The 13,694-nt window shown below is 34.9% G+C and overlaps 1 protein-coding gene across 2 annotated transcripts in view; it reads left to right on the forward strand.

Annotated features, from left to right (window-relative positions):
* LOC121326555 (neuronal tyrosine-phosphorylated phosphoinositide-3-kinase adapter 2-like) overlaps positions 1–1,569 on the forward strand; it is a 48,155-nt gene extending 46,586 nt beyond the window's left edge. For both annotated transcript variants that reach the window (XM_041269892.1, XM_041269891.1), the window contains one exon: positions 1,177–1,569. In XM_041269892.1, coding sequence (XP_041125826.1) covers positions 1,177–1,404 — 228 coding nt within the window. In that variant the 3' untranslated portion in view covers positions 1,405–1,569. The remainder of the gene's footprint in view (positions 1–1,176) is intronic.
* Positions 1,570–13,694: the final 12,125 nt, after the last annotated feature.

The following is a 13,694-nucleotide window of genomic DNA, read 5'->3' on the forward strand; positions in this document are numbered from 1 at the left end:
ACATCTGCATCGGTTTGATTGATGTCTTTGTTAGTGTATTTCAGTGAAATGAACTTTGACCTTTGCATGTCTAACTCTTGACCTTTATCTAGTCCCAGCTGACACTTTATCTAGCCTTAGCTTACACATGGGACAAGTGCATATGCAATTCTCTTTTTTGTTATTTTCCATCTCTTTGTCACATCTTCATTAGAAAAGACGAAGAAAGGAAATCACGAAGCCCTGTCACTGTGACCCTCCAAGACAAATGTGATGGATCATCAATATTCTTTCTTTGAATCTATATCCCTTCTCTTTTGAAGTAAATCACTAAGGCAGACTATTGATTGGGTCAGCATCATATGCAAAACAATTAATTTAAAGGCAGAGTTGTTTTTGTTTAACTAAGTAACTGAATAAATGTGTACAGCATCTGCCTGAACTGAAGTATGAGCATTGTCAGCATTCACAAGAACTAAATTACTCGCAAACCCACATACAATAGATATCCCACATTTGTAACAGCACAGCAAAACAAGACTGGTACTGGCAAATTAAACTGGCTTTCTCTTGTCTTCCCTTTGGTTAAAGTATTTCAGTGTGTGTGGTAAATAAAATATTTGGAAAAGCACTGGGATGTTTTGGTTGTCATTGTATTTTAGTGTAGCTTATGATTATTATGACAATCAATATATGTACTGTAATCATTTCACACAATGTGCTGGCCAAGTCGTTGTTGGGAGAATTTAATTTCTCATAGCATCATATCCAATCCGCCCTTCCTTCCCTCATCTCTGAACTCCGAATGTTATGCTACGTGACAATACATTACAGGCTTAGTGTTGGAGCAGCTGCATTCTGTCAACAGCATATGGGTTTGGTAAACATTACCAGTATCATCTGTGAGTAGAAAATGAAGGTTTATGTGCTTGTTTACATTACAGAAGGTTTTATGAGGAATATTGGCTCAATGAGGGAAATTCTTTCTTCTTCCATTATGCTAGCTGTTCAGCAATTCACCATTATGGGGTATTTGATGACCTACTTTTTATTAGAAATGCTCTACCCTATCTGTGTCTAGTGTTATATATTAATACATGTGGTTTCCTTCTATGTATTTAAACATACCATTTTGACTTACTCAATCAGCTAACGCAGTTGAATAGAAATAATCTTCCTTTACCATCTCCCCATTAGGTAGCACATATGCAATGGGTATACGGGGACAACACCATGATGGAAATGATAGAGAAGAAGCGCTGTCTGTGCAAAGAGATCAAGGCGAGACAGAAACCTGATAAAGGTATTTGTAAACAGGACAGCATGCCTAATCTGCCAAGCTGGAAAAAGAACAATGGAAGCAAGAAGCACAGTCCTCCCCCCTACACCACACAAACTACTGTGTTCTGGGACACGGCCATCTGACAAAGTCCTGGATGGAACATATTCTCCTTAGTTGCAACCTTTGACCTGTGCAGGTAGATCAAAGGCTTCCTTAATAGGGTGACAGTTGTGACCTATGGCTTCACTATCGGAACTAGGCAATGCAGAAGAAAACCGGGGTGTTCAAAAATGTAGCAAATGTATACAGGAGGGTTCAGATGATCATGTTTTCTTATTACTGGTTATATTTCATATTTTTCTATTTGAATAATGTCTTAATATTAAATCTTCTTAGTATTACCTAGATATTTTCTAAACAAACAAAAAATAGATTTTAGAATAATCCAATATGTTTTTAATCTTGTTTTAGTTGTACTTTTATTGCAAGATGCCCATACGCATCTTCATTTGTTCTTTATTAATTATTAGTACCAGTATGTTAGGCCAATTAATGAGGCTTTCACTTCATCTTTTCTTTTTTTTTTTTTTTTGTAAGATTCTCAAAATTAATTTTCCTACGACGATATTAAAAACAAAATAATAATATTTTACTGGACATATATTTTGAGATCTGTAATGAGGATGATATTTTAAACATTTGAACTATGGAACTATTGAATTTTATTAAGACAAACCAGCCCACTTAACTAAGTTCAGATGTTTTATTATGTATGTGTATCTGGTTCCACATGCTCCAGTATTCGGATGGTTTGCCATCTGGTGCACTACCCCTTAAATAAATGGAAAAATATCTGTGTGACGGAATACCCCATTCAATCAAAAATGAATGATTATTGAGAAAATGGCTTATTTCTTGTCTTTTACAGCTGGGGACTACAGACACTAGACATTTACTGTTTATCAGCAACATGCATAGCAAGCTGCTGAAATACGTGTTTTTTTATCAGCAATTCTACCAGCATGTTGCTAAAACTCAAATCTGTTTCTGGAGGCCAGTTGTCACCAACAGAAGTACTGCACCTGTGCTGTCAATCTTTTGATTAAGTAGCAACCACTTCCAATTAGTATTGAAGCGTGTTTCACAGAAAACCCTCATAAGAATTGTTTGGCTTTCAGATATCATCTACAGGTGCTTGTGCCAATTTACACATCTGGGTGGTGTGTTAATGCGTTCTCTCAGTGGTGTTGTGATGGAAACCGCCACAAAAGCTCCTGAACTAAGAGCATCTGCAGAGGTTGAATTGATGAATTTAGGCCCCAGGCCTGTCAAGAGTTTGTTTTTAGTGAATAGCTAGCTACATACAATTGTAGCGATGGCACATCTGCTCATTAATAAGGTCAAAGCCATCAACTCCATCCATCAGTTTTCAAGGCTAGGACTGTGAGATGTAGCTCACCTAGTCAGCCAACTTCTTAGCAGAGAGACACTACAGTCAGGTGCTTTTGGGTCCCAGCCAGATGATTCAAGTTCAAATCCAGACCCAGGCAACTGACCAGCCACAATTTGCATATGGGTTTGAATCTCAATTTGGACTCAAAGAGCTGATCGTTGATCCCTAGATATGCAGAGACCACACATCCACCGTTTTGCACTCAATTTCTTTACTTATGCTTACAGTGATCAAAAGACAGACAGTATAGAGTGTGGTTTAGCAACAGGCATGCTAGAAATCCTGGGGATTAACAGTGTACCTCAACTGTATTCAGCAGTGCTATATTGAACCTTCAGTAAACTCATTTTTCAGTGAGCACTCAAACAAAAAGGAGTAGGACTTCAAGATGCACTTGTTAGTAATGTTGTTAGTTTTACAGTAACTTTCCTGTCCTAGTGACTGTGTATCTGAAGATATCTTAAAGTCTCCCTACTGCTCAACCAGCACAGTCGTACGTTTCCTTGAGCCTTAGAGAAACAGGGTCAAAAACAGTCCAAAGTCTTAAAATACAGATATAAACTATACCAAATTCAACTACATAATGATTGGAATAGGTGTGGAGGTGGTGCTAAAGCTAAGGCATAACAAAGAGTTTTTAAAATACTAGCACGTACACCTTTCGGAAGCCCTGAACCACACAGTGAAAAAAAAATGAAGGCGATTATCTCGTACGTACGTACGAGTTTGTTTCTGGTACATCCAAGATAGATATAGAGGTAGTTTATCATGCATACGAGAAACTGGCTCGTACCTAAGAGAAACTATCTTGTATCTACTAGGTAATCTTCATTTCTATTCACTGTGCTATATAGGGCTTCCATGACCCCTCTTAAACAAATCCCTTGTGCTCCTATGAGAGGTTTTAGCAGGAGGATATTCAAGTCACACTGGTATTGAACAGCTTGCAATGACATCTTTGCTAATAATATAGTTGCCTTGAGGAGACCATGGTTCACTGTGACTAAAGGTAGCGGGTCACGTAAGGGTTAAATGATAGGGTAGTATTGAGGCAGTTGGCCTAAATCACTGTAAAAATAGATTTGTTACTTAGGGATACTATTGAAAAACAGCTGTGCTGTTAGATTTGTTTATAGTTTGTTGTTAAATATTGTTTGGCTTGTTAAAAATAAAATAAAAGATAAAAACTAAAAACAACTCAGTAACACTGTTACTGAGGTACCAAAAATAAGTTTAAAGGAAACTCAAATGGTTTGTAATCAACCAATAACAAGATAAATGTGCAATCCTTTATTTAAAGAAAAAAGCTTTGGCGCAACCTCTTCATTAAAATGCAGAAGTTGTTATAAAATATGTCCACATAATGTGTGTCTTGAGCTATGATATCCGCAAATCAATTATGAAATGATTGTTTAGCATTCACTTTTTCATCTTCTTTGCGTGCAGATTTTAAATGTAATACTAGTGTGCAATTTATTTTGTGTAAGGTGCACTGTGATTTATAAAGAATGCACAGTAACATCACAGTTTTTTGTCTTTATTACACTGAAAGTGTTCCTTTTTTATTTTTGAATTATGCTGAAAAGTATGCTTATTGTACCACTGTTTCCTTTTGAAAACCTACAGATTCTGAAACAAATAAATAACATTTTTGAAAAGAATTAGAAATGCAGAACTGTTCGGTGGCCTGTTTGTCATTTTACAACAGATAAAAGTAAGTCAAGATCTTATGTACATTCTAACTTGAACTGTTTACAAGTAACAAAATAATTGACTGTTTTAACATTCGTTGTTAGAATCCATGTTGACAAACATATCATGCGTGTGTCTCACATGTATATCACATTAAAATGACTGGAGCAGATTAATCATGTATCTATTTATTGCTCTCATTTTTTTGCGCACAATAAAAGCACGACTTTCAAATTAAGTTTGCTTTTTGGCTGTATTATAAGCACCTGCATTCGTAGAAGTCCATTTTAATTGAAAACAATACATAACAAAGCATTATCGTTTTATCTACAGGTACTGCATTGTTTAAGTGATTACACAGGATTATGTATTACATGATAAATGTTACTTTCTCCAAATATGCAGTTCACTAGTATTCAGCACTTTGTTAAGCCATTCATTTTTCATCTCGTACAGTTCCTGTAATCAGGTTTTTGGTTGCAGAAGAAAAAGTGTGAATATATTGTGCAGATTCAATCAAAACTTGCTCTGTTGCTTTATGACCCGTTATATCCCTAGTTCTAGAGTGCTATTCCTCTTCCAGACACAGGTGGGCATGATCAAAGACGGTACAACGTGACAAAAAAAAAAAAAAAAAAAAAACATGAGAAAAACATAATTTCACATTCAATGAGCTTGTATTTGAACACACATATAATGAAAAGCATTCATTGAATACACCCCAAAATATGTAAGGTGTATGAGATGAACAATTCCCTGAAATCAGGATTAGCAACACACATAGCAGACGTACGATCAACATGCAAGCTAGATGAGAGCTTCTGCCAAATCCTGACCACATCCTGCACTGAACAACTGTCATCAAATTGATCCCTTGAAGCACAGAGGGGATGTCAATTTGGAAGCAATACCAGGGTTGAATGGGTTATCCAGAAGGCATTGCGCCATATGCCACAATATTTCTTTAACAGTGGAAAACCAGAGTGCACTGTTAAAGCAGTATCAAAATAGCCTTATTTTCAGAAGGATTTTATATTAGTTATTCACTGTGAAAATCAACTTTTGTTTTGTTTTTGTTTTTGTTTTGTTTTTGGGGGGGGGGGGGGGGGGGGGGGGGGGGGGGGGGGGGGGGGGGGGGGGGGGGGTGGGGGGGGGGGGGGGGGGGGGTGGGGGGGGGGGGTAATTACAAACTAGAAACAAGCTAATGAAAAGTGTTCATTTTAAGACTAAAAATTGTGCCTGAGTTTGTCGTTTGTTGGTAGCTTTGTTGCATTAACAGTTTTGATTTGCTTTTGCCAAAAAATGTTAAAATCGCATTTTGGCATAAAGATCTTGATTGCTTCTAAAAATGAACAGGCAGAAAGGAAAAAGGTAAAGTATGGGTCTGGTGGGTTGAGCTGAAGGATAACACAATAACTTCAGAAGCAGTGATTGCACATGACTATGTATTAAGAGCACAAGCATTTTACCATAAAGAAATGGAACATTCTGTGAGCTCTGTTTATCCAAACAACTTGGACAAAATTACACAGCATTTAGCAAGCAGGGTTTTTTTTTTTTTTGATGTAACATTTAGAAATGGGTTGCATTAAAATCCAACTAAAATGCATGTATATGTCCAACTAAACAATATAAGTGCTAGCCCTAAAGCCTAACTTAAAACAAAGACCTTATAGATATATTGAGGCGCGCAATTGAATAAAGGTGTCAACATTTTTTTAATAAACACACCTTTATACAAGGAAATAATATTCAAACTCAGGCCTATAATGTACATATGCAATTTCATAACATACTTTACGTTTGGTGTTTAATCAAATGCTTATAAATATACTTTGAACCTGCAGAAGGTTTAAGGGTGCCGTAGCTGTTATGCATCAGTGGTGATATTGAATACAGCAATCTCCAACTGTGTGAAGTAACAGCTGAAAAAAAAAGATGTATATTAACAACCCTGACTGATAATAATCCTTCAAAAATGAAACGATTTGGGTTTCCTATGTTATTCTATAACAACACATTTAAATAAATAAATAAATAAATAAATAAATAAATAAACCCACATCTCTAATCTTCCTTTTAAAGTTTGTGGCCACACTGGGGCTCATAAAACAAGCAAGGAAGACAGAAATGCTTTATGTAATTATGAAATATTTGATAACAAGGCAGCTTCCCGATAAAGATGAAGTGCACTGATAAGGTAGTTAGAACCGCAATTAGACACGTTAAAGTTTGATGTATCCAAAAGGAGCTTTTAATGTAGAGCTCAGAATAATATAGCCTTACTAATGAATCTCTAGATATAGCCGAACGAACGCATTATGCTTATTATATATATATATATATATATATATATATATATATATATATATATATATATATATATATATATATATATATATATATTTCTTTCAATTTCTTATCTCCCCCCGGGGGAAAAAAAAATCCACAACATATCAGTAGTCAGAGAGACTGACTGTCACAGGAGAATCTTTTGTTTGGATTTTACACTGACATATCACTTTATGTTTAAATAAAATTATATTATTTACAGCAGTGGTCAAAGAAATGGGCATAACTGATTAGAACATTGTAGGAGTTATTATATATATAGCACACAGTGTATTAATGTCAATAATAATAGTAATAATAATAATAATAATAATATAATATTGACAGGATAAAGCAGGAGTCTTAAGCTGAGGGAACGTAAAGCCACTTTGTGGTTTGAAACTTGGTTTCAGGAGAGGTTTCAGCCCACTGCACGGCACATCAGGAGAGATTTGGGTTTGATACAGCAGTTGCCTCAAACTAGGTCTCCCGGTCTCATGGAACTAGGTTTCAAGCCACTGTTCTGAAAAAAAATGGCTTTAGTAAGCAAGAAAAATAGTAATATTAGTACCTATTCTATCCTCACTCTTATCATGACTAGCGTGTATCTTCTTTGCATAAAAAAAAGTTAAATATGAATTTATTTTGTTTTATTTAATCTACCAGTGATTGTATAGCATACAGGGGCAGCAGTCAAGCAAAACTAGCCAGCATGATATTTAAATCTTACAGTGACATCGTCACCACTTAATGATTACTCTGGGTGACAGCAGCACTGTTGGGCATTAAACTGTGCATCTCACAGTTTGGTTATCGTTTCTCTGGCTAGTGTGCAGTTAATATGCCTTATTTACCTAAACTTCTACATTCAATTGTGTGGAACTTTTTTTTTTTCTTTCTCATACAATTTCCACTTGAATATTGCAGGTCCGAAAGAGAATGACAATATCTAATGAAACAAATGTGTAAAAATGCAGGTATTTGTAACTAATACCGATACAATAGGCATCTACTCAGTATGTGTCCTGTGCTGAATAAACTCTGAAGGGTGGTTCTTTAAAGAGATGACAAAGAAACCCAATGTCATGCCTATCATTTGTTTTCTGTAATAATTGTAAAGCTTACAATAAATTCAATGGACAAATATGTCCATTGGGATGGGATTCTAACTCCAGCCCTGTCATAGTTAACACAAACTGTTTCTAAACATTTTCAGATTTCAACAAACTTTATTTAAAAAACTAAAAGAACCAAATTACAAAAAAACACACTCTTTCCACTTACAGACTCAGCCCTGCCCCGACTAGCAATACGATTCACTTTATAAGGCAGAAAACAAACAGCATGGTCTCTTAACTACAGCTTTGTAAAAGGGGAAAACAGTACACATGATAGCACTGTAGATTCCAGGACATGAATAGTCATGTAATTACATGGTAATAACTGGGTAATTACAAATGGTTCCTGGAGTACAATATTTTAATATTTAATATTTTATTTTTCTATTTTAAAGGAACTTAAAAACTTTTTAGGTGTGAATGTCTACTGTATCTTGAAAATACCTTTTAATCAATAAAACAAAAAAAAAAATAAAAATGGTACATGGCATTAAACTGTTTTAAAAAAAGACTTTGAATGCAGTTATTCCACAATTAACCTCCAAAGACATAAACAACCTTCTCGACATATATTACCTTATGTATAACATTATGTGCAGACATAAATATAATTACCTGAATAAGCAATCATTTGCACAAAAGAAATTAAAGCCAGAAGTATGAGTTGCCGCCGCAAGGAAAGGACTGGCTCCCGTGTAAATGGTAACAAAACCCAGTAAAGTGCTACTGCCAGGTATAATTAGTGCCTACACACATAATAGCACTTCAATGTGTTTCACTTAGGAATGCTGAAGAGTGAAGTTCAGTAACAGTCTATTTATGTCTGCCCATAACAAACTATTTGTTAATAATCACTGGTTAACTGGAACAACCACAGTGTTTCCCAAAACTCAAACCTACCGATTATACATCTGCCAAAACCACCACAAAGGAATAGTTTTATAAAAAAGCAAGCTCCACAGTGGTTTTAATAATTTATGACTGCCCATATAAAAAAAAAATACTACAGTACCACCCAAATTCACTGTAGTTTTATAGTACAGTATAGTATTACAGCTTGACAACAATATAGTATAGTAACTATAATGTTGTCAATTGAATGTTTTAATAAACACGTTGAAAGTATGTTTTACAAAACACAAGTGAACGTGTTAAATTGAGTGCAGCATATGCAATCAACCAGCTTTACTGTCTTTCTGACAAATGTTAGAGTAATTCTTTCTACTGACCGAAACACATGACATTGCACTTGTTTGTGTTCTTCCTGTGCTAAACCTAGTGTATAGTTGGGGCATCACAGTTCACGTAGTGGTTTCTGCATGCCTCAGCTATATTTGGGCCATAGTTTCTACTGTTAATGTCCCACCAGATGTGCAAATATACCTCTAGGGTGTGAGAATGGCACTCCCTAACATTGGCATGCTAAGAAAAAAAGCAATACTTTGATCTTTCTTCAAATTCTGTATTAGCCCAAAGGTGCAAGTTGTCTTCCTGAAATGACTCACCCAATGTTTGCATCTCCCTGGTAAAACACAAAAAGAAACTCACAGGCCGTGTTTATATTCAACCTTCCCTCATTATATTTGACAAGGGCAAGCAGCAGGACACTTCTGTACTATATGAAAGCCGTAATATTCAGCCACCAATCTGGAGATCTAAGACTTGTCATAATCTTATTGCATAATAATCTAGAATTATGCCTTTTTATACAGTTATACATTTTTGGACTAGACTATATCAGCGGATTGCCAAGTCAGCAAATATGTTCTCATTCATTAAACAAAATAAAAACAAAATGGCAGACACATTTACTACAGCATGGCAAGTAAATGTTGAAAATAGTAATACTGCCTTGTTAGAGGCTAACATTAGTTTTTATCTAACTTGCCCCACAACAATTAAAAGTATAATCCTCTGAGTGACCCTTCTTTATTATTTCTTCTATTAGTTAAGGCAAACTAGCTGGTCTCTTTACAAAGAGGAATAACATTTATTTGGATCCCGTTGAAAACAATGTGGGCATATATGTAAAATGTAATTACCCGTTTGCTTTATAACTGCAAAAATAAATACATAATCACAGACTAGTCCCTCCAAGAATATAAGTAATGGATATCCAGAATGTGAATCCTGTTTCATTTCACAGAAATATATTTAATTCCATGAATGTGCAAAACCACACAAACTATACTATGTGAACGAAATGCTGAGAAATGTCTGTGGACTGTGGAATATCTTAATACTGTAGTTGTAGATTTGTTTCTCAGTGGTTTTTGCTTCAAAGGTCTGTATTTCGTATGTATAATAATGTGAATCTCTCCCTATTTCGCTTTGACCCATTATTTTGTAAAATTCATTACATACTGAAGCACTGAATAGTCTTCATATGCTTTGGACTACCGACCTGTTTGTATGTATGCATGTATTTATGCATTTATGTACTGAATGTATGTGTGGTGTAAATCCAGAAAATGCTTGCAAATTTAAGTCGTTTATAATTACCTTTGTAATTATAGACTTGATTGTGATTTGTTGTAGAAATATTTTATAGAATTATTTATTTTTTTAATTTTTTTAAATGAAGGCTTTCATTAAGGATGCTCACTCACTTGGTCACTGCAGAATCAGTTTAGCCAGTCTCCCAGTGATTGACTTCATACAAAAAATCAATACAAATCTGCTTCCCTGGCAGATTCTGAGCAATACAGTGGAAAGGTCAGACAATCAAGAAGCAATTTAGACTTAGAATAATTCAGGACTGCTGTATGTGTAATAATGTGTGACTAAAAGAGAATTGCTACTCTAGTTTAAAACATGAATCATTTTATTTAACTTACTACCAAGGATGTGTCAGGTTACTTTAATATCAAAAGTGTATTTTTTATTTTCAATGCATTATTCAATCAAACTTTTAGGCGAGTAAAAGTCTAGGAATGCCTTTTAGACAGAGGTGCACACGATAGGTAAAAGCAATGCTACAAATGGGAAAATTCGGGCAGGACTGAGAAACGTAACAGCAAATTGAGATAGAGTTAATTTCTCAAGAATTATTACAAACTAGTGCCATGAACAATGTTTTATTGGGGTTCCTTGGGTCCCTAAGTTGGCAGAAGGACAGTGGAATGCATCCACAGCACACAATCGGTTTTACAGATGCTATTTTCTCAGACTGTGCGCTTGCAACTTTTTATGTTTCAAAGTGGGTTTTTAATGTTATATTATTACAAACCAATTGAGTGCAAGAGAGCTCTTATTTTTATCAAACATATGTCACCTTAAACAGGGAAAAAACAAAAGACAAAAAAAAGTGCAAAACATTGTCTTCATGACCCCCAGGAATCAATTACAGAACACTTGTTATGTTGTTTTTTTGCGTATGTTCAAATATTTACAATTTTTAATAATAAAATTGTGTTTTACGAAATGAGAAAGGGGAGAGCTTTTTTAACCTTGGGAAGAAAAGAAAGGAATTAAACATAGCATAACACAGTACATGGATTTGATATCCAATATGGAACCTCCTGGGACTCATCCTTGTGAGAAGCAAATTTGTCATGCAGTATCATGGCAAGAAAATAGCAACACTTTATAAAGTGCTGTTCAAAATGTTTCTTTTTTCCCCCCTTAACTTCACTGTCCTGGAGAGGGTGCCCTAGATAACATTTTAAAGCCAAACAAGACAGTGTGTTCTCTTGGGGTCAAAGGGACATAGGCAAAGATCTGAATACATTTATAAAGAGTTTTTCATAATATTCAGGTTCAGCATCCTGCAATTTATAACACGTAGGCGGGTCCTATTACTACATTACCCCTTATTAAATGCATGGCTGTACTGTTTGTATGTGTCTGTTGTAATCTAGGCTTCTTGAAGGTTATGAACACAACAACTGAATTTGCAATGAAGTAATTAACCTTGTGTTAGGAAAGCTCCATCCATCATGAGAAAATACTTGATTTAACAAACACTGTCATGTGATGGGGTTGCCCATTATATTGTCCTATTGTCCAGATTAATATGTGCAATATATCAGAAAATAAATACGCACCTGTACTGTATTTAAAAAGCAAGACGTTTTAAGTAATCAGCTGTTGTCTATTCACTACCAATAATGACACACACAAACAAACTGCTACTGCATACTATAGAAATATTGGTAATGGTGTATGTATGTATGTATGTATGTATGTAGGTATGTATGTATGCATGTATGCATGTATGTATGTATGTATGTATGGGTCCCAGTACTTGTTGGAGGATAATGTAAAAATATATACTTTTTAATATGATAAATGTCTACTTTTTCTTATTGGTATTTTCTTTTGTTCATCATTAACAATATCAATTAAATAAATTATGTTATTAACAAACCAGCTGTTGTGAAGAAGAAGAAGAAGAAGAAGAAGAAGAAGAAGAAGAAGAAGAAGAAGAAGAAGAAGAAGAAGAAGAAATTAAAATTAATTAAAAAGTATACAAAAGCTTACCAACTTCCATATACTTTAAACTGGAATAATCATCCATAACCTTTAGCACTCAACGTACAGCAATTTGAATAATCAGAAAGACTGCTGCCTAGTCGTCAGATTAATGGCATGGCTTGCAGGTGCTTACTATGATTATAGTTATGATTTTGCTACTTGGAGGTCTGGGTCCTGACAGTACTTGAGATAATGCATATACCTGGCCATGAGGGTCACTTGATAAATTGGCTTAAATAATGGACACAATAACAGTACATCAAAGTGTGCATGAGCTGTGCTACTCACTGTTGAACACAGGTAGGGAATCTAGTTGGGTGTAAATTCTGTTCTTTAAAGTTTAAACAACTGCCTTCTTATTGGCTGCAAAATATGCTTTAAGTTGGTTCTGCGAAGACCATGGTTAATGCAGGTATCTTCTTTGCATATAGTTAGTAGAGTGTAACCAGCCTGCAATATGAATTGGGATACAGTTAAACAACAAGTCAATTGACTCTCTTACCTTTTTATGATTTTTGCCATTGCTCTGAGTAGTTCTGAGTGCTGCTTCTTAAATCTGTTTTATTGCTTTATTGATATTTTCATATTGCCTGAATTAAGGGCTTTGAATTTTTCTGAAATTGCTACCTCGGGTCAAGGTGCTAGAAGTTGCTGTTCTGTTTGCCTTTTGATTGCGGTAGGTGATAGAAGACACTGTCTCCATGGCTGCCAATACTTCAGATGGGTGTCTGGCAATACAAAAAAATATCAATAATTATTTAACACACCATAAAAAGGTAATAGAATAGCAAAACAAAATGTTAAAATGTAATTTGAAGCAACCTATTCTTTAAATATCTGTTTATAGCATCTGCAAGGTGAGCAGTAGCAGAAATCTACACCAACGATAAATAATCTAACTGGTCCGGTACGCCAGCTGGAAAACGATCTTGTAGGTACCCCTAGGGGTGATGGTTTGGTCCACTAGTTTTGGTTAAGTTCTGCAAACACAATCTCAGATCAGCACCGGCTGGAAATAATATTTTTAATTAGGCAACTGAAAGAAACATTGAACGAAGAATTATGGTAAAATGTGTAAGAAAATATTGAATTAAACTGATGAAGGCATTGCACCAAATGTTTGCTATTATAAACTATGATTGAGTGTTTGAGGCTATTAAAGAATTGAAACCGTTTTGTTTTGTTTGTTTGTTTTCATACAGGATATTTTAATGGCATGTTTTGATTATTTACCATATATAAAGAAATACAAATGTGACGAGTACTGAAAAAAAATATTTTAGTTCCTCTAAATAAACATTACACATGATTATGTATACATTTGTATAAGTAAACAAATAAATAAATAAATAAAAATAAATAA

This window comes from Polyodon spathula, chromosome 14 (assembly GCF_017654505.1).
Source record: "Polyodon spathula isolate WHYD16114869_AA chromosome 14, ASM1765450v1, whole genome shotgun sequence".
NCBI classification, from domain to species: Eukaryota; Metazoa; Chordata; class Actinopteri; order Acipenseriformes; family Polyodontidae; genus Polyodon; species Polyodon spathula.